Source organism: Bubalus kerabau, chromosome 17 (assembly GCF_029407905.1).
Source record: "Bubalus kerabau isolate K-KA32 ecotype Philippines breed swamp buffalo chromosome 17, PCC_UOA_SB_1v2, whole genome shotgun sequence".
Taxonomy (NCBI): domain Eukaryota; kingdom Metazoa; phylum Chordata; class Mammalia; order Artiodactyla; family Bovidae; genus Bubalus; species Bubalus kerabau.
Genome location: NC_073640.1, coordinates 32,520,514 through 32,541,202, shown reverse-complemented (window position 1 = coordinate 32,541,202; position 20,689 = coordinate 32,520,514). Strand labels below are relative to the sequence as shown.

Sequence of the window (20,689 nt, the reverse complement as noted above, 5' to 3'; positions counted from 1 at the left end):
ATTTGAGGGAAATAATAGATTGTGTTTTAACTGATGCATCGATACAGTTGCTATGATAGTGAAAGGGTAATGCATAAAAATAATACTGTAAAGAGAAAAACCTATCAAAAATATCCCCAACAGAATATTGAGTAGAGTTTCCTGGGCTTATTAGGTCCTTATTAGTTATCTATTTTATATAAAGCAGTATGTATATGTTAGACCCAATCTCCCAATTTATTCCTTTCCCCTTTTACCCCCCTGATAACCATAAGATTGTTTTCTACATCTGTGAGTCTATTTCTGTTTTGTAAATAAGTTCATCTATACCATTTTTAATTAGATTCCACATACAAGTGATATATTTGTCCAATAAAAATTAAAAAAAAAATTCCCAACAGCTTCTCTACCCTGCTGGTGTCCACTGGTTAATTATATTTCACCTTGCTTCTATGCTGTTTAATAATATATGGATTAATAAACCATGACTAATGATTTAGAAATAATCCCACTATTTATGGGCAAAATGTGCATCAAAAACTTTTTTTCCTTAATCACCAGAGAGCCTAAATTCACTATTGACATTATTTTCCAAAATCTTTTTGGAAACTTCCATCAGTTTTATTTTAAATTTCCTAAGATGCTATGTTTTATATCATATATTCAATTAAAATCATCCTATTTTATAAACTTCCACCATCCTCTCATCCCTATTCAATTATAAATTCTCTCATTTTGCATTCCCCCTGTTGACTGTAATTTACTGCTCAAGCCTTCCACCCTTCTACTGGTGGAAGGCTCAAGAATTATTTATTGAGCCCACCAGTATATCTAAATTTGTCAAATTATTTTTTCTCTCTTATAGCCTGAAAAGGAGAGGCTGTTTATTTCAGTCATTGCCTGCAAAAACTGCAGCTTGTGGAAACTAGTTAGAAGCAAATTCCCAAGTAACGTAGACTTGGCAGTATTCCATTACCTTTGATTATAAAAGGGCAAAATTAATGGGCAATTCATGAGGCTATGTGACAGAGAGGTGACAGAAAGTCACTAAGATTCACATGGTAGAAGTCAAGGATTGTTTATACCAGGTGCCATTTCAGCCTTTTTCCATCATTTGTGAAAAGAGTTGACTTTTGTGGCCAATTGAAATGGGCTTTTCCTTCCAGACCACTTTGTCACATCTCCTGTGTTTAGAAAATTAATCTTTAATGAATGCTAATCAAGTTTCTAATTATAATATCTTTATATTTAATGTTTGTGTATCAGATGAAAGGCAAACATTTGGGGGCCAGTCACAAAGGACATGAATAATTTCCTCAGAAGCATATCTAATTAATTTTATTGCTCTATAATATCTTTAAAATTTGAACTCCCATCATTTCATTAATTTAGATAAAAGTGAATCTTCAGCATGTAAATATGACACGTGTCGAAAATTATGATAAGATGAAATAATTTCAATCATGCACGTTCATCTAATATAGATAATGATACCACATTTGGGGATATTTGGGGGATATATAGCACTAGTTTATTGTTATATTTTATTGGGGCTTCCCAGACAGCTCAGTGGTAAAGAATCTGCCTGCAATGTAGGGGCTGCAGGAAACGTGTATTCAATCCCTGAGTCGGGAAGATGCCCTGGAGGAGGGCATGGTAACCCACTCCAGTATTCTTGCCTGGGAAATCCCATGGACAGAGGAGCCTAGTGGGGTGCAGTCCATGGGGTCACAAAGAGTTGGACATGAGTGAAGGGACTGAGCATGCACACATATTTCTTTGTTTTCCTCTTTGTTTTAGCAGTTTCTAGAAATATTCAAAGTGTCTGGGACATTCATACATTTAAGAAAACAAATTAAACCATAACTTCTCTTGTCAGAAAGCTTACTGCTAACTTTTAAAATCGTAATCTCATCTAAAAATATTTCAATGAGTCACCAATGATCATATGCTCGTGATCTTGTAACAGTATTAAGTGATAGCTCCCAAACCTGTATTACTTTTAACAACAACAACAACAAAATTAGATGGTATTGTTCTAGGGATCTGGGCCCCTGGATAGTAAAACACCTACCTTGTTCCAGATCTTACAATAAGAGGAAACCATATAGCACTTTAATGTTGAGAGTTATCCCAAAAAGAAGCTTATGGAGATTACCTATCCTCTATGCTTGAGTTTTACCACCTGCTGGCCATTTAGATCTATGAGATAACTACATTCATTACAAATGTGACATTAAGAAAAGAGAAGAATGTGCGCCTTGGCATAATTATCCTTCTGCCAAAATAGTGAGAGTAAAATCTTTATATTCATGTTTGCCTTTGAAGTGTGTGTGTGTGTATACAAGGCATAAGAGGGAAGACAAAAAATCATGTTTAGTAGACTTTGCCCCATTAACAATTTTCAGTGAATCTAACTTGATAAGATCAGCATTTTCTTCACTTCTCTAGGAGCAAAATCATATTTAAAGAGTATGATAGCTTTTTCTTGTACTTATATAGTCTTCTAAGACAATGCACCTATTACTCACTGTTCAAGTCTGTGTTGATCGTCGTTTGTTTATGAACTGAACGGTTAATGAGACTAAAGCATAATAGAAGGCTCCTCTTATCATTTATATATACAAAAGTTGGTCTAAAAATGTGGCAAGGAAGAAATGATTGGTATATAAATAAATAAGCAATAGTTCTCAAGGTTGAAATACAGAGAATTACAAAATAAAATTAATCAAGGAAAGAGGCTTTGCTAGGGTGAAACAGAAGTAAAAGGAAAAATACAGAATTTAAATTGTTTAGTTTCACAGAGAGGCGGGCTGATTATTAGTGCAGTTCTGAGAATATCAGTGATGGCACAACCTATTAGATTTAGCCAGCTTGATTTTTATATTTGTACTCAAACTTTAGTCAAACTTGAAATAAATACAGCAAGTCTATATGCATTCTTGAAGAAATGACAGTGATTAGTTACCTTACAAAGAAACAAAATATATTTTGTTTTAAACTTCATCAATATAATGTTGTGTGCATGACTCATGTTTGGAAGGTCAAAACTACATTTTGGAGTCTTGGAGTTAATTTTAAGTTGATATGTACTGGTAAAGACATGTAGCCATTTGAGCATCCATCTCCACATCACATTACCTATTTCACAGCTCCTTAGTGAGGACTGAATGAAATGACTCTAAGAAATACCTTGCACTGGACATAGTGCACACTGAATGTGGACAGTGTTGACACTTCCACTGATAAAACATAAAGGCTATAAGATACTCCTATGTGCCCACCATGATCTGAGCACTTCTAACTGTTTCTCACATAATGTATGTAACAGTTCTGTAACTGCAGTGTCAAGGTATTGAGTTCAGTTTAATAAAATGAGGTTAAATACCATTTTCAGAATCACATTGGTAGTGGAAGACAGAGATGGGGGACCAAACTTTATTTGTTTCCTGCAAACACTAGATTCCTCTTTATACTTCAGCAACTGCTCTTGAGCTCATGGTCAGACTAGAAAAGAGATGTACATCTTAAAGGATATAATCAGATCTTATTTCAAATACCTTATAACTCATTCATCTACCTGATTCAAGTAGATAAAAGGTACAGTGTAAGTTTCTTGTCTTAGGGTCACATGCTACAAAAACTTTCCCTTACATTGAAGCGGGGAGCTGCATGCATCCCCTCTGAATGGGAATGAGTTAATTGATCAGACATAATAGAGTAAAAGAAAAAGGAGTAGTAGAGGTGAGACATTTGAGGCTACTGGTGTGATTTTTGGGAAGTGAGATTATGTTTCATTACTTAGTGGTTGGAATTCCAAAGGATGATGTTCATCCATCCATAGTTAATCAAATTAGCATATTGGTGAATAGCCCTGGTAGTTAACCCAATTCAAATCTCGTACGTAGCATTGCCAGTGGGGTCAACCAACTATAAATTTGTAACATGGCTCTGATTATTTGGCATGTGCTTTAAAATACTTTTATATTTAATGGAAAAAATGAATATTTGAAGGTTTCAGAGGTCAAATTTTAATCAGCTGTCAGAAAGAAGAATTTGATATATCAAATACAAGTCTATTTCTTCATATTCAAAAGCTAAAGATCTATCTTCTCTTGACTTGCTTATAAATATTCTGTGCCACAGAAACACAAATAATTCTCCATTTTTCAATACATTCTGTGTAATTTACACATGATCAAAAGATTATTACATGGTACAGTCAGAGTCAAACAGTATTGAATTTATTACAAATAAAAAATTATCATGTGGCCAGATTAGCAATGTATTAATGAACCTTATTTCTGTGCATGCATGTTTGTGTGTGCGTGTCTGCATATAACTTTTTAAATTTAAGGACTTAAAGATTAAGGATTATGCATTAAGTTCCTTGCTACTGGAATTGACATGGAAAGATTAAAAGATTATTATCTGTTTACACTGATGAAAATCTTTATGAAAATGACAATATTAAAATAACTTGGCTTATCTAATCCAAAAAGATCCCAAGGTCAATTTTTAGTAGAAAATAAAATTCATATAAGATATGAGTCCCTATCTTTAAGATTATCCCCTTTATCATTATTAAAGATACCTTCTCAACAGTTAATGTGATTCTAGCCTTTTTTGGGTTTTTGATGTTTATCTTTAATATATAGTCAGTCAAACATGTAATAGTGCAAAAATGGGCTGTGTTCTACCCAAGATAAACAAAGAGATAAATATTAGAATTATTTTTCCTTTCATACAATGGGCTTTATCAATAAAATAAAGCTTTCTTCATCTAGGAAGCCTCTTGTAATTTGTTCAGAGACAGTCCATCAAGCTAAGCTCCAGCAAATGGTGTTTAGAATAGTAATTTATACTTTTTTTTAAAGCAGCCAAGCACTTGCTATTTTTCCTTGCCGAATGGTCAGATTCCATAATCACCATGTTGAAAACACCCTAATTAAGGGAAGTTGAAACAGACACACAGGCTTTCAAGAAGAAAGTTGAGTTGCACGTTAAAATGCAGTATCCTCAATGCTGATGTTATTTTTTCCTTCCCATAGGGAACCACAGTCAGATATCCCGAGTACCTGTTGCTATTAAAGTGCTGGATGTCAATGACAACGCCCCTGAATTCGCATCCGAATATGAGGCATTTTTATGTGAAAATGGAAAACCCGGCCAAGTAAATATCTCCATGTTGTTAATGCTGAATATGTTTGTATACCACTGTCTCATATTTGATTAACCTGCATTATAGTGTGCATTTGCATCATTTACAACCTGCAAAGTCATAGGCAAGAATCATCCACATGGGAAAAGAGAGAGAGTATTTTTCTTTCCAAGATGTTATTCTCTTCTGACTTATGACCAAATTGGCTCCTGAAAAGAAATGGCCCGTGGTGCTATGAACCCGGAGCCAAAAAAGAGCTTAAAATATCTCGGGATAGGGATTATCACAGGGGAGGTCTTAGAGTAATGGGGCTAAAATGTTAAACTTTCAAATGACAGGAAGTGAAGGGAAAAAAAGCCTATGGGGAAGGCATGTTCGTTTCATAACAAAGGTAGGAATAACACATAATAAGGAACCCTAGGAAGACCAGTTGTAGGAAGTGCATTTTTAAATCTGTTAGGTGTAGCTATATTTAGATAGACATAAGACGAACAACATGTTTTAGACATGCAAGTAAAGCATCTGATAATTGTGTATTGATGTGTATTGATGGAACTTTTTTTTGTTAACCTCTCTTATATAGCTTAGATAAGACAATGGTGACACAGAGAGAGACAGAGAGGAAGGAAGAAAGGAAAGAAAGGAGGGAAGAAGGGGAGGAGGAAAGGGGAGAATGAAGGGGAGAGGAAGGCAGGAAAGGAGGTAGAGGGTGGGAGAGACGGAGAGAGTTAAGAAAGAACAACAAAAACCAAACCTGCTATTCTCTGAATGTCATAATGGAAATAGTCTATGTAAAGTTCGAAAAAAACCACAAATGTAATAGATTTATTTTAACAAGGTGCCAAAGTACTGTATGTTTAAGAAATTTATCGTTTTTCAACTTCCTAATTTATTTCTGGATGGTGACATTTTAATTTAAATAAACAGCAGCTGACAGCATGACATTGGAGTTGTTAATCCAACTATTCTTGTGCCTCATGTGGGTGTTAGGAATGCAACTTACTATTTGCCAAGCGTTTACCTGACAAGAGTCAGACTTTTTCCACCTAAGAAGGGAATAGCACTGTGGCTCTATAGTTTTATGTGCTTATTACAGAAGATCAAGTGGCTGCTCCCCTATAAAACAGCGGATATTTTCCCCAGACTATTCTCTGTCTGAAGGACTAGCATTGTTTCCATTCACTAAAAGATGACACAAGTACATGTGTGTGCACATAAGTTAAAAGCTAACATTTTAATAATAAAATAATTTTAAATACTAGGCATCATATATGTTATAATCAAAATATTTACCTTCAGCAGTGATATGCCAAAGGTGACCTCTTTTTTAAAATACTACTCTAACATTAGTTTCAGCATTTCTTAATCTCATCATGTTGAATTGCCCTCTACTTGTCTTATCCTTTGAGTGTTTTTATTTGTGATCCTTTGAGGATGGAGTATATATACGTGACAGTAAATATCATTTAGCTAAAGTTGGTGAATGGAGTTGATGGAGAGAGTTTGGTCAAAATACACGCAAGGTCAGTTTTCAAGGATATGGTTGTGTGGGCCAGACTGTTGCTGGATGATGTAGCCAATCAGAGTTATGTCAGACATTTTTGATCATACAGAAACTGTCAAATGCTTTAGAATTTAAATAAAACTACATTGTTCATGTAAAACTCATCACACAAGTTCAGAGAGTCAATGGCATTGATATTTCAAAAATTCCACATTGGCTTCACTTGTGATATTGACATGCATACCTTTAGACCTCCTGAAATATGGAGGTTTACTCTGTGGATTTTGACTGTTTCCAAGGTTTTAATGATTCATCAGCAGGTTTTTAATCCTCAGAAAAAAAAATACACTGTTTCATCACCTTTCCTATGCAAGATCAAAATAAAAAACAAAAGTCGATTCTTTGTTTTATAATTTTTGCAAATCAACATGAATGACTCTGTGAAAAAATGTTTGTTGTGTGTGTACACTGCACTATCTTATCGTCAGATGAATCTTTAGGCATGTTTATTTGACTTCATATTTACATGAAGATATCAGATATTTGTCTGTTCAGCAAAATTTTTGGACATATGGCTGACTGGTTGATACACAGAGTTAAAATAGCTCCTGAATTCCTTGAATCCTTTGTGCTAGTCAGTACTCATGTTTGATTCATTACATCATTCCAGGTCATTTTTAATGGCTCAAATATCTCATTTTTATACTTAACATTTTCAAGAATTCATATTTGTTATCCACACTAAATAGTGTTTACTTATATAAGTTCAGCACGGATGCACTTTTCATCATGTTTCATCCTACCACATGACTCATTTTGAAATTAGAATATCAATTATCACAGTCTCATGCAAAAAAAAAAAAAGTTAAAAACTGAATTAGCGCTAAACTCAGTCATCTCTATATTTTTCAACAATTAATGTCTGCTTTATAACAGCCTCAGAGAAAGAAGCGCAGGTGACTTTGAAATGTCTGGTTTGCCTGGAAGATATGGATTTAAGGTCTGCTGTCTAGGAGATGATGTAGCTGGATATCATTAGCAATAATCAAGCACAAGCCATCAAAAAAACCCAATCTGTAACAAATCTTCTGCATTGGGTGACCCTCTGTAAAGAGGTTTCTAAAACATCTCACAGAATGAAAACCAGTTGCAATATGAACACAAGAGGATGCTACTGAACTTGACTGTTCTCCATTGGACTCATTTAAACAGAGTCTAAAATACAGAAAAAGAAAGGAAAACCACTTCCTCTTCTCTAGGCCTGCATCCCTAGTTCATGGTACACCTGTGCTAAAATTGTTATAGGCTCACTGGTGAAAGCAGAACTGGAAGTCCTGTCTCATTCTGCCACCTTCTCATGATGCTGAAGTAAAAGATGACATTTTCTTGAATTGGTTCCCTTAAGAGGGTAATGACCACCCATGACAGAGAAAAAGAATTCACAGTCCATATTATAAGGAAAAAAATCAATGAGAATCCCTTTTAGAATCCTTTTAAATAATCCCTCCATTTCAAAGTTAAATGTTAATGTGGTATTTTCTGATTACTAGTTACTCTTATTTAAAACTTAGTAACTAGCTGCTGCTGCTGCTAAGTCACTTCAGTCGTGTCTGACTCTGTGCGACCCCATAGACGGCAGCCCACCAGGCTCCCCCATCTCTGAGATTCTCCAGGCAAGAACACTGGAGTGGGTTGCCATTTCCTTCTCCAGTGCATGAAAGTGAAAAGTGAAAGTGAAATCGCTCAGTCATATCCGACTCTTAGCGACCCCATGGACTGCAGCCTACCAGGCTCCTCCGTCCATGGGATTTTCTAGGCAAGAGTACTGGAGTGGGGTGCCATTGCCTTCTCCATAGTAACTAGCTAGTTACTCTTATTTACATAATTTCCCCCAAATAGCTACAGGTAATTTAAGTTAAAAGTTATAAGGTGATGTATATTTTAAGTTTCCAATTTAATACTGCCATGACTTGGCCCTCAGTTTAACAGGATGAATAAAAAGATTCTCTCTACTTACTCCTATTTGATGGTCAAAGCAGAAATGAGTGTATGAGTTGAGGATTTCAAAATTAGAAAGGAAGATATATGGCTGAAAATGCATGCATCTAATAGTTTGATAGGTTTTGGTCAGTCAGTAAATGCTTATTGAATACAAACTATTAATATGTCCCAGAACTTGGCTAGGTACTGGGGACTTAGTGGCAGACAAACATCAATCTTTTTCCACATAGAGTTTTCTCTCTGGTAGACACTTAATAAAATTAGAAATGACAGAATTGCAAGAAAATATTTCAAGTCCTCTGGGCAGAAAGAAAGTTAAAGAGATGAGAGGAAATGGAAGTATCTTAATGAAAAGATCCCTTAAAAAGGACACATGCCACCAGAGATAGGGAACATCTATCAAGTGCTGAGAAGTCAGCTGGGGATAAACCAGGTTCTGTCTGAGGAGAATGGACCTCTGACGGGAGAGGTGGAGGACCAGGTAACAGCTCCACCAGAAGAAACCAGTGTCTTCCTTCACTGTGATGATACCACCACACTCAGAACCAAACATGAAAATTACAGAACATCAATGGCCAGTGTTGGCCAAAGGGGCTTCCATAACTCTGTTCTACATTTTATCTCCTCAAGAGGGTCTTTCTAGGATTTTATTTTAGACGCTTACCTCTTGCTTACCATACATACAGAATTAGAATAGTTTGCTTCTGATGGTTCAGTGACACAGGGACTGAACTGAAAATATGGAATGTGAGTCAAGGTCTCTGAAGTCTTAGAGAATATTTATCATTCGAGAATTAGTTAACAATAGACCCTTTCAGCGCTTTTTTTTTTCCCTTCAGAAAGGAGCTTCCCTGTTACTGTAAATAAATCTAGTGGAATATAATTTAAGCTTCATCATCATCTGTAGAAGATGAGATGTGCTATTTAGCATCAAGTTAATTATGTCTGGGTTAAAAACATACTTTGATTTATCTCTTTTAATCCTTTCTCTCTCTGACCAATACTGAGGCAATATAAAGTTTGCTTATCATGGGACCATCACAGGTTAAAGAAAAAGATAATAGCCTATATTTATAGATAGGTATCTAGCCAATGTTCTTCATGTAATGGACATTCACAAAATTTTAGAATCATCATTCTAATTTAGCAGTGACAAATATTTTAATAATTAATTTCTCAGATATTACCATTGAGACACTTGTTTTATTCACAGACATATAGTGCATAAATGAAAAATCATTCATTTATTTATTGAATATTTACTATGCATCTACAGGATGCCAAGTTTTGTAATATTACCTGGGGAAACAATGTAAAAAGAACAAAAAATTCAGTTCCTTCTAGTGGAACTGAATGAGGAAGAGGGATAATAAAAAGGATAGAATGAATCAATAAGATAAATTTTAAAAATTAGACTGAAGAAAACACGAACACAGCTTGGACAGAAGAGAGTATAGAAAAAGCAGAGATATTTTATGTAGCATTGTCAAGACAGTTACTTTTTAAATGGGTATAATTTAAGTTGAAACTGAAAAAAAAATGAAAGAGGGTAGTCATACAAGAAGTGAAAGCAGAAGTCTTCTAGCCAACAGGATAAGCCTGTGCAAAGATCCTGAAAGGAGAAAAAGCTTGCCGTGTTCAAAAAATTGAAGGCATCTGTGGCTAAGAATAATAAGGGTAACAAGCAAGTTTAATAAGAGTATAATAAGAAAAATGAAATTGGACAAAGAGTATTATGTTTGAATAAAATCCATACATACACATGTGCATGCACACACACAGAGATGTGGGCATGAGCAATGAAACAGGAAGAGCATCTAGAAGGATGTAATTGCAAAAGATAATGGTAGCCTGGCCTGTGCTGGCAGTGAAGGGGGAGAGAGGTGACTGCGGGGGCTGCATGCTTCCATGCATCCAGTAATACATCCAGACATCTAACATGCACTCAGTACCACTGTGCTTGGAGTTGGTGGTGTAAAGACATTTTACAGATGTGGAAGCTGAGGCTGAGAAAAGAGTAAGAGTCTGTCCACACCCATGAAAAGAAAGAAACATGGGCTTCAAAGTCTATTCTTGAAGGTGTCCCAGTCCCTGTACTTTCTAGGATTTCACAATGCTTCCCAAGGAGCAGATTTTGGAATTCCATTAATGAGAATAATATTCTGATCAAGAATGAGCACTTTTCAAAAAAAAAAAAAAAGTCAACTCCCATGATCAGTAACACACTCTATTCAAAAGCATTCTACATAATAAGAAAAGTAGAATTAGCCCTTGATAAACAGGAGCAGTGAATGAGTTTGGTACTCTATTTATATATATATATATATATATATATATATATATATATATATATATATGTATGTATTTAGTTTCTGTTGGTCTTTTTCTAATAAATGTTAAAGAATGAAGTGAAATTATGGCATTTTATAACACTCATGAAACAATAAATATAGAAGATTTAATTTTAACTTTCCTGCCAGAAGGCATCTTTCAGGATCTATCTGCATACACAAGAGGGAGAGAAGATTGATTTTAGAACAGATGAAACTGATAGCCTCAACAAAATGCATAAAATACAATTTTCATTTTACTTTGGGTGGAGTAAGGAGATGGTAAATCAGTGGAATGCATAAAACTCTGCGAAGACGACACATGTAACAAAACATTTCAAGACAGTCTCTAATAGAAGCATAACTTTTAGAGTGGGACTTTGACAGAGGGGGAAAGCTAAAAAAACAAAAAGCAGAGTGAAAAAAAACAGAAGTTTTGAAGGTTTGAAACTAGCACAATCTAAGTCTGAGTCATAGATCTGCCATTTACAGATTTTGTAAATGTTTTGTAACCTTGGGTCTTCTGTTAGTTTAAACATATTTTAGGAATATCCAGCTTAACATCAAGTACTCAATAAATAACTATAACAACTAGTACTATATATTTTCACTAGTTTCATAATTTTAATAGCAAAATATTTTATTAGATTTTTTGGTTTTATTGCTGTTATTGTTATGTATTTATGAGCTTTGATATGGAGTAAAACACTATAAATAATCCCTAAATGAGTCAATATAAACTAGGACAACCTATTCCCCTATATTGGAGTAACTCTTCCTCTGATAACTAGTGTCTTATATTTATCAAGGGTAAAGAAAGGGCTCCTACATCACTTCTCCCCATATGAATTTGTGGGATAATATAATTATTTTCTTCAAGTACATCAGAATCAACTTACAGGACCACATACAATCTAAATGTTTCTTGAAATCATGTTTGCAGCCTCTGTATGTTTTGGCTGACCCTCTTGCATGAATCCAAATCCACAGGCTTTATTCTGGCCCCTCACCTAAATAAGTAATGATCCACAGGAGAAAAAATGGTATAAAGGATTATTTACAAATCTTGGGCTGTTACTGAATGATTACTCTGTTTTATTTTCAACCTTCAAGCTAGTGGATAAGAATTTAGATGGAAGCATGGAGAAGGAAATGGCAACCCACCCCAGTGTTCTTGCCTGGAGAATCCCAGGGATGGGGGAGCCTGGTGTGCTGCCGTCTATGGGGTCGCACAGAGTCGGACATGACTGACGCGACTTAGCAGCAGCATGGTGGCCACATGTGTATGCTTGTTTTCATTTGTTCATGGAAGCCATGGTGATGAGCACACCTTTTTGAAGAAAGTGAAATTGACAGCAACCATTAGGATGTTGTCATCCTAGGCTTTGTGTTAGTGACATAAATTGGGCAAGATTTTATTTTATTCAGTTAGTGAAAAATCCTCCTGCAATGCAGAGGAACCCAGTTCAATTCCTGGGCCAGGAAGATCTGCTGGAGAAGGCATAGGCTACCCACTCCAGTACTCTTGGGCTTCCCTTATGCTCAGCTGCTAAAGAATCTGCTTGCAATGTGGGAGACCTGGGTTCGATCCCTGGGTTGGGAAGATCCCCTGGAGAAGGGAAAGGCTACCCACTCCAGTATTCTGGCCTGGAGAATTCCATGGACTATATAGTCCATGGGTCACAAAGAGTCAGACACGACTGAGCAACTTTCACTTTCACTTCACTTTATACCAAGAGGAGCTGATGTATTATCAGAAAGGCAGAGACGCAAATAGAGTTAGTGCTATAACCACCAAGCTATGTAGACACAACACCTTCAAAAGGAGATTAAAGAGGGCTCCAGGACTTTAAGACTCATGCAGGGTTTTAGAGGATAGCATGTCTTAAAGGGAATGCCTGAGAAACACTTCTACGGTAAAGTGTGTCAGTAAATGTTATGGTATGTGGTGTGTCTGTGTGTGTGTGCAAGTTTTCCCCAGTAAGGTTGGGGACCACTGAATTAAACAGTTAAACAACATTATATTCTATTGATTTTGCATTAATAAATACATATGAATCCCCAATGTGTTAGAACCAAATGGTCCTTGGCCTTTACCAAACAAAGTTGATTATAAAATCTTTTGAATTTCCTTCATAGAAAACTATAGCACAAGTGATAAATGGAACTCAGCTGGAAAAATCTTGCTTCAGAAGAATAAACAATATGCTTAGCATTTTTCAGCCTAGGAAGTAATGTTTATGATATTCATGAGGCATCAGGAAATATTCCTGTGAAGTTACATAGTAGAAGACGGAGAGGAGAAAAGCAAGTTGAGACTTCTAAACTATGTTGAAACTGTGAATTTTGCCCTACTAATGAGGTTTTCAAAGCAGAGCAAGTGATGGAGAAATTTTTAAAAATAAATATTAATCATTTCAGAGGTATACAAAATTCACATGAAATATGCAGAGACCAGCAAAAGAAAATAAGAAACAGGAGCAACTGAAAAATTCAAACTTTGTATAAATACATCCTTCAAGAGTCTTTGCTTTGTATCATTTTATGTCAACTCAGTTTCAGTAAAGGAAAGTGGAGTGAAAAAGAATGAAACAAAAATGTTGGAAGTTCTATGGCAGGTTAGTGAAGGCACAGATCCCAAAAGTCTAGCCAGAGGTCTGAGGACTTTACTAAGTGCTTAAAAGAAACATACACAATTTAATATGTGTTTTCTTGCTGTATTTTCTATAGTTCAGACCTCTAAGATACACACTCTAAAGAGCCACTGAGTGCTTTTTAAAGACAAGGGTATATTCATGCAAAAAAATAAGACATAAGAAAACACTTCGGGAAGTAAAGGGAAAATCTTGGTAGAAATGAATTGTCTTGAAAATTATTACCAAAAAAAGTATCCAGAGCTATCCATTAAATGGATATGAACAGTGCTTATTTATAACTATGCTACAAAGTTTTGAAAATAACAGGATAATTGGGTCATCCTGTGGGTTTTAACGTACTTTCTTAAATTCCTGAATTTCCTCCTATAATTTCTTACAATTTTGCTTTCATGTTTCATTTTTTCCTCCCTCAAGTTGAAAACTACTGATCTAAGAAATTTGTTGTTGTGTAGCTCTGAAGTCATGTCGGACTTTTTTGTGACCCCATGGACTGTAGTCCGCCAGGCTCCTCTGTCCCTGGGATTCCCAGGCAAGAATACTGGAGTGGGTTGCCATTCCTACTCCAGGAGATCTTCTCAACCCAGGGGTCGAACCCGCATATCCTGCTTGGCTAGTGGGTTCTTTACCACAGAGCCATAGGGAAGCCGGATCTAAGAAATTAGAAGTTAGTATTTCAGTAAATCAGAAGTTAGTTAGTATTCTAAGAAATTAGAAGTTAGTATTTCACTGATAAAAACCATCAATATTAGTCCAAAGAATGAATGGAAAACCAAAAATTATCCTGTCCTTTCTATACTGCCTTTAATGTCTCCTCACTCGCTCGCTTTCTACCACCTTTAAAATCAAAGGGGAACCTTTAATACTCATAAAATAAATAACATAGGTGGCAAAGATGGATAAGTTCATCCTTATGCTATCCAAAATATTGGAAGTCTGAGCCCCAATTTAACTGAAGTACATGTGCAGAAGGTATGAACGCCAAGAAGATTTTGAGGCAACCTGACACAGGGGCAGGAGGATGTAGGAGTTTGTTATCCAAATTACTTGGAATCAGATGTCATAATGTCCTTGATGCACTAGAGTTCTTCATGTCTACCTCTCAAGGTTACATAAGAATTAGTGATGATGCTAAAGCATGCCTGACATGATTTATGGATTCATCTACTCACTTATTCATTTAGACAATACTTATTAAATAGCTACCATATGTCAGATACTTTTGTAACAGCAGTGAGAGGGAAAAAAAAACACTCATCATTTAAGAACAAATCAATGAATAATACCTACAGAAACTCAGAGGGGATATTCTAATAGATTCCATGAGGATTTTAAGATTGTTAACCAATCAGATCACCAGAAATGTGTTTGTTTGCTGGCTGCTTGCCTTTTGAAAAGTTAATAACGACAGCAAAACTGTACTATTCAAAATATTTTTGTGTCAGTATAGAAGTCTAAATTAAAGCTTAAGAAAATGTTTTAATAAGAGCAATCTGAGGTTTGCTTTACTATTCTTGCTTTACTATAATTTGAGATTTAATGTTATTGATTACCAATGAATCATTTTTTTTGAGAGTCAGAATTATGATATGGCCCACAGTTGTCAAAAAACTTTCTTTTTTAAGTTTTATGCCTTAGAAAGGTCATTGATTTCAAGTCAGAGTCTGCTCCCGTGGAAATCCAAGTATAACCTGGAAATTCATTTCCTTATGCCTGACCTCAGATAAGCTTTGTTTTCTGATGAGATGTGTATTAGCTTTTAGATTCCTTTGAACTTAATCCACAATACGTTATCAAACGTTCGATTTTTCAACTGCATCCTAACTTAATTGCTAGGAAGTACTTAAACTAGATGCTTTTTTAAAATTTATTTTTTAATTGAAGGATAACTGCAATACAAAATTTTGTTGATTTCTGTCAGACATGAACATGAATTAGCCATAGGTGTACATATGTCCCCTAAACTAAATGCTATGTCTGTATGCCATACACAGTAGTATGTAGTATGTAGTATATCGATAAACTACATATCAATAGTAGTATCGATAACAGCAGTGAGGGGGGGAAAAGCACCAACTCCTCACTTATGAACAAATTGATAACTTCTCCAAAATTTTTATATCATTTTCATGAAATAGTTCTCCAATTACTTAAAAAATCAACTGATGTCTAAGTAGCTCACAGCGGGAAATGTGTGCACTTTTCATTTGCCATCAACTCAGTGTGCCTATAAAATCTGCTTGTGTGGAGGTGCACTTCCTTGCTTCTTTTTCTTCTGTTGTTTAAAACAGAATGTGTTCAGATCTTATTACATCAATGAAGATTTCAGCCTTTTAAACCTGGGTAACTTTATGCATTTTAATAGCATAAAGTCCTCCAAATGATCTACCAGGCATCTACTTTAAGGGAAAATGACCAGCCAGGCCATCTGCATTAAAAATAAATGAAGTGTCAAAAATGATTTAAACCAAAGTCCTAACCATAGCCAGTTCATAGGATATTTGGAAGATAATTTAAAGGTTCACCATTTCACCACTTTTTCCCCAACACATAATGTCCTGATTTTGATGTGCATTTGACAGTACAAACTCTCCTAATGAATAATAACAGGGGACATATAGACACCAATCATTTCCCTTGACTCAAAAGAGTGATCCCAGTCTTAAGCATGCATCAGAATCACCAAGAAGAGGGTTTAAAACACAGATTTCTAGGCCCCATTCCAAGAGTTTTTGGTTCAATAAGCTCAAGAAGTCGCATGTCTTACAGAGTTCCTGGCTTAAATAAACGGTGGGAAAAATATTCATTGCAGGTGTAATATTTAGACCAAACTTCTGAGACGTGGTATGACAGGTAATTACACTCATTTACTTCAGGTAAGCTAAATTATTGCCTCTTTTGTTTTGGTTGTGAGGGCTTAACATGTATATTCACTTATCAGCATGTATGAGTCTTTTTCATGAAGATGACTTAGAAATATTAAGAATGGTGTTGCTTGTAGGAGATCTATCCATTAATTACACTTCAAGAGTGCAATTACATTTGAATGATTTCCACCCCCAGAATATCAAGAAATCCTCTTTTCATTTGTTCTTCTTATTTTTATTATTATTATTATTCATTTCTAAATATTTTCTTGGCCATGCCACACAGCATATGGGATCTTATTCGCCAATCAGGGGTCAAACCCATGCCCCTTGCATTGGAAGCATGGAGTCTTAACCGCTGGACCACCAGGGAAAGTCCCTGATCTTCTTTAAATGTGCTCACACACTTCAGGAATTACTTCTTCAATAAGTGGACTTGGGAAGAGAAGTCTTTTGAAACAAAATTGGTTAAAGGAAGAAGATGATGCTACATGTACTCACAAGTAATTTCCCCAACTCTGTTCTTTGTAACTGCCTAAAAGAAGGCTTCTGTAAAATTATTCTGTTCAATATTTGTATGTGTAGGTTGTATATAATAAAAGAGTCATCTGGGTTTCCGAGTTTCTCCCCTTCTTTATAAAACTGGAACCCCAGGGAATCTCTCTGCCCTTAAATGTCAAGGCAAATATGCCAGTTGTTTAGATATAGTAAATAAAATTGCTTTCCCACCTAATTTGATAGAAGTGAGGCCCTGTTCGTGTAATATCAAAGTTGTTACACTTATCAAGGTGCTATGTCATGAAAAAAATGGTATTGACCTTAACAAAAAATAGTCAATAATAATGATGATGACTAATACTCATTGAACATTTACTAGGAACCAGAGAGTATATTAAGAAATTGATGTGAATTTACCTAAAGAAAAGGATCCTATGAAAAAAAGCATTTTTTTCATTTAAAATTTAGGAATACAAGAAGACTGAGTTTCAAAAAGAGTTAAGTCCCTCCATGTCATGCAATTAGTAATTATGACTTCTATCAAGGCAGCTTTCAGAGTCCATCACCTTAATGGCTATCTCATTGTTTTATCCATGAGTTATATTTTGTGCTATTTTCTGTTACTCAAGCTAAGTAAAATTATAAGACATTTCACAAGGTCCTTAACAAGACTGAAATACCTACCAAGTAGGAATATGTTCCATTTTTTAAAAATGGAGAAATAGAAAATGAGAGAAGTTATTTCATTTATGCCTGAAATAACCTTGATATACTGCTTACCATATAGCATGTGGGTGATACAGTCCAAAACTCTACAGCTATTGGAAATGTTATTAAATTGTGGTTCTCATCTTATGTAGGCAATAAGGTCCAAGGCAATGATATCTTTCTCAAAAAAAAAAAAAAAAAAAAGTGATCCAATTTTTTCTCTTTAATGATACTGGCAAAGTTGAATAGAACATAATTGTTCAAACAGACATATTAGGCATCAAATTGTAGTCTCTAAATTTCACATACCTAAAAATATTTCTATGTTAATTTTTGATGGTAAATCTGATATCTCCTCGACAGTCATGCTTCGTAGGCATATTTTTTGGTAGAAATTATGTTGTAGCTATTTACAGTAGAAGTATAAGCTATCATTTACACTCCATTAGCTGTTGCCCAGTGTTTCATACTGAAGTGATTAATATCACAAATTTATAAATATGAATTACGAAGTGAATTCTCTTGAAATCCCACGGAACAACTTAGCACTAAGTTATTGCAGCTCTGCAAATGAAATAAGCACATTCAACTGGCACCGATTCTGAGTATGTGTATCTATCCAAACAGTTCTCTGCACAGTGGTAATTCTTCTAAGCCCTATAATTTATTCATCTAGGATACACTCCAAAGCATTGTTTGCATGTGTTATCCACTAGCTTTAAAAACAGTATTCATTATTGGGAGGGAACAGAAGACACAACTCTTCAGAAAGGTGTGTGGCAGTGATGTTTGTGTCCAGGAACATGCTTTTGGCACTTACAGCCTAATCAGCAAAATGAAAGAGGAGCTATGAGGATTCAAGATGTAAGTCCTTTACGTCCAATATCCTCCCAGAAGCCACACTATAATCACTGTACAAGTCCAAATTTCATTCTAGAAGCCTGCCCATACTCGAAGTGGAAAGAAACCTCTAAAGGCCCAATGAAAATGTTTTCAAATGCCCTGAAATTTTGCTATTTCAAGCCACAGATAATAAATGGACATAAAGGTAATGACCTTAATTTTCATGAACTTATCAGAGCTAGGTTTCAAAGTGATGAATGTTTCTCCTTATCCGTGGCACAAACCATCCATAACAATTTAGAAAATGGAAACGATTCCTTGGACCAAAGTATCACTCCATGAGAGGAATGTCACTCAGCTTTTAAAGGCAGCGCGAGCCCTCTGATGTCATCAGAAATGCTGACGTCAAGTTTTATGTTACAGGTCATTCAAACAGTGAGTGCCATGGACAAAGATGATCCCAAAAATGGACATTATTTCTTATACAGTCTTCTTCCAGAAATGGTCAACAATCCGAATTTTACCATCAAGAAAAATGAAGGTAAATATATTAGCATTGGGAAACAGGATAGGATATACATCAGAAAATAGGATGTGATTTCATAATTTCACTGAAAATATCAGCACAGTATTTTTTTCTTCACCTATGGGCAGTTAAAATTTAGCTTATCAGCCTAAAGGCATGGTAATTGCAACCCTTCCTCTTTCCAGTATTCAAACAATACATACAGAAATTGTGAATGTGCAAGTTAGTTTTATCCCAGGCAGTACCTCAATCACCTTGCTTATAGGAAATGAACAATAAAGATTTAAACCCTGTGAAAGTTCCAGTAATTTTAAGATACTGAGATATCTGATAGAGGAGGAGCTGGCTTATACTTTGCAGTTGTTAAGTTTTAATTGAATGTTTACCAAGTCTTTAGGGAAAGCCTATTCTAATTTTGCCTGCTTTGTGGGTACACATTAGAGGTATTTGTTTTAAGCCTGTACCAACTTTGACAACAGCAATTAGATCTGAAAATCCTTCTTGAAGGACACTCCTTATCAGTGTTATTTTGGTGCTAATATGAACTGATTTTATTGTTAAGTCTTTTACTCACAAAGAACATTTAATCCATTTCATTATTTGTTAAGAACCAAGCTCAGATTAACCGTTTCCCTTAACTGTTGTCTATTACACAGGAAGGTCATAGATCATTTTTTAAAAGTCTATCTCATCTATACATTTTTCTTTTCTAAGCTGCAGTATATTTAACAAGGATTTTTAGCTATTTATTTTGGCTCAGATGTATTTAAGTCTTCATTTCAGATGTTTCACAGAATGATTAGCAAAATAAATGTGTTGTCAGGGTCTGTCTTCCTGCTTTATTATAGGTATCTGTTTAGATTTATGAATGGTCTATGTAAAAAAAAAAAAAAAACTATACTCAGTTGGAAGAGTAAAATCTGGTTCATGGCATTTGGATTATTTGCTTTGTTCTGTTTCAAGGAGGTAGTGAATTTTGATAAAACTTCCCTTATGAAGTGAAATAACATGTATGGCCCTTGTTAAAGTATATTCTGGCCTTACCTTTGAACAAATGCTACTTGTTTCTTTGGGGATCATGAATGCATCACAGAAAAGGAAATGAGAAAGCTGCTATATAGATATTACTCATTCAGCTGGCTTCCACTGTTGCAAACATTAAGGAGATGAAATCTTGATCTCTCGCCTCAGTGATAGAGTTACATGTTTTAGCCTCCCTTAATTAGGAGCTCTAATCCAAGTACTTGTTTTTGTTTTTTGGGTAACTCTGCCAACATTTCTTTTTTGTGGAAGTCACATGACTATGCCTAAGATGAGAGCCCCCTTGGAAATTCCAAACTGAGCTGAAAGTCTGTGCATAAGTGTGGGCAATTCTTACTTTGATTGTAAACTAACAGATATCAGTCATTATTTTTGCATATCAAATGCCCTATATTTAAAAATTCTCTGTGAAGAAATGTTTTAACATCCCAGGTTTTGAGCTCCTTGGTGTTTTCTATGCATTCTGCAATTCAGGATATGGCCATTATAGGTATGGCTCCAAGATACTGCATAAACATGTATTGGATGAATGAAAGGTTGTTACTGCATGCCTGTGAAAGTGTAGCTTTGTACTATA

The 20,689-nt window shown here is 35.3% G+C and overlaps 1 protein-coding gene across 2 annotated transcripts in view; it reads left to right on the top strand.

Annotated features, from left to right (window-relative positions):
- Positions 1-20,689, top strand: part of CDH8 (cadherin 8) — a 401,377-nt gene that overhangs the window by 319,469 nt on the left and 61,219 nt on the right. For both annotated transcript variants that reach the window (XM_055552030.1, XM_055552031.1), the window contains exons 10-11: positions 5,031-5,152; positions 18,969-19,086. In XM_055552030.1, coding sequence (XP_055408005.1) covers positions 5,031-5,152; positions 18,969-19,086 — 240 coding nt within the window. The remainder of the gene's footprint in view (positions 1-5,030; positions 5,153-18,968; positions 19,087-20,689) is intronic.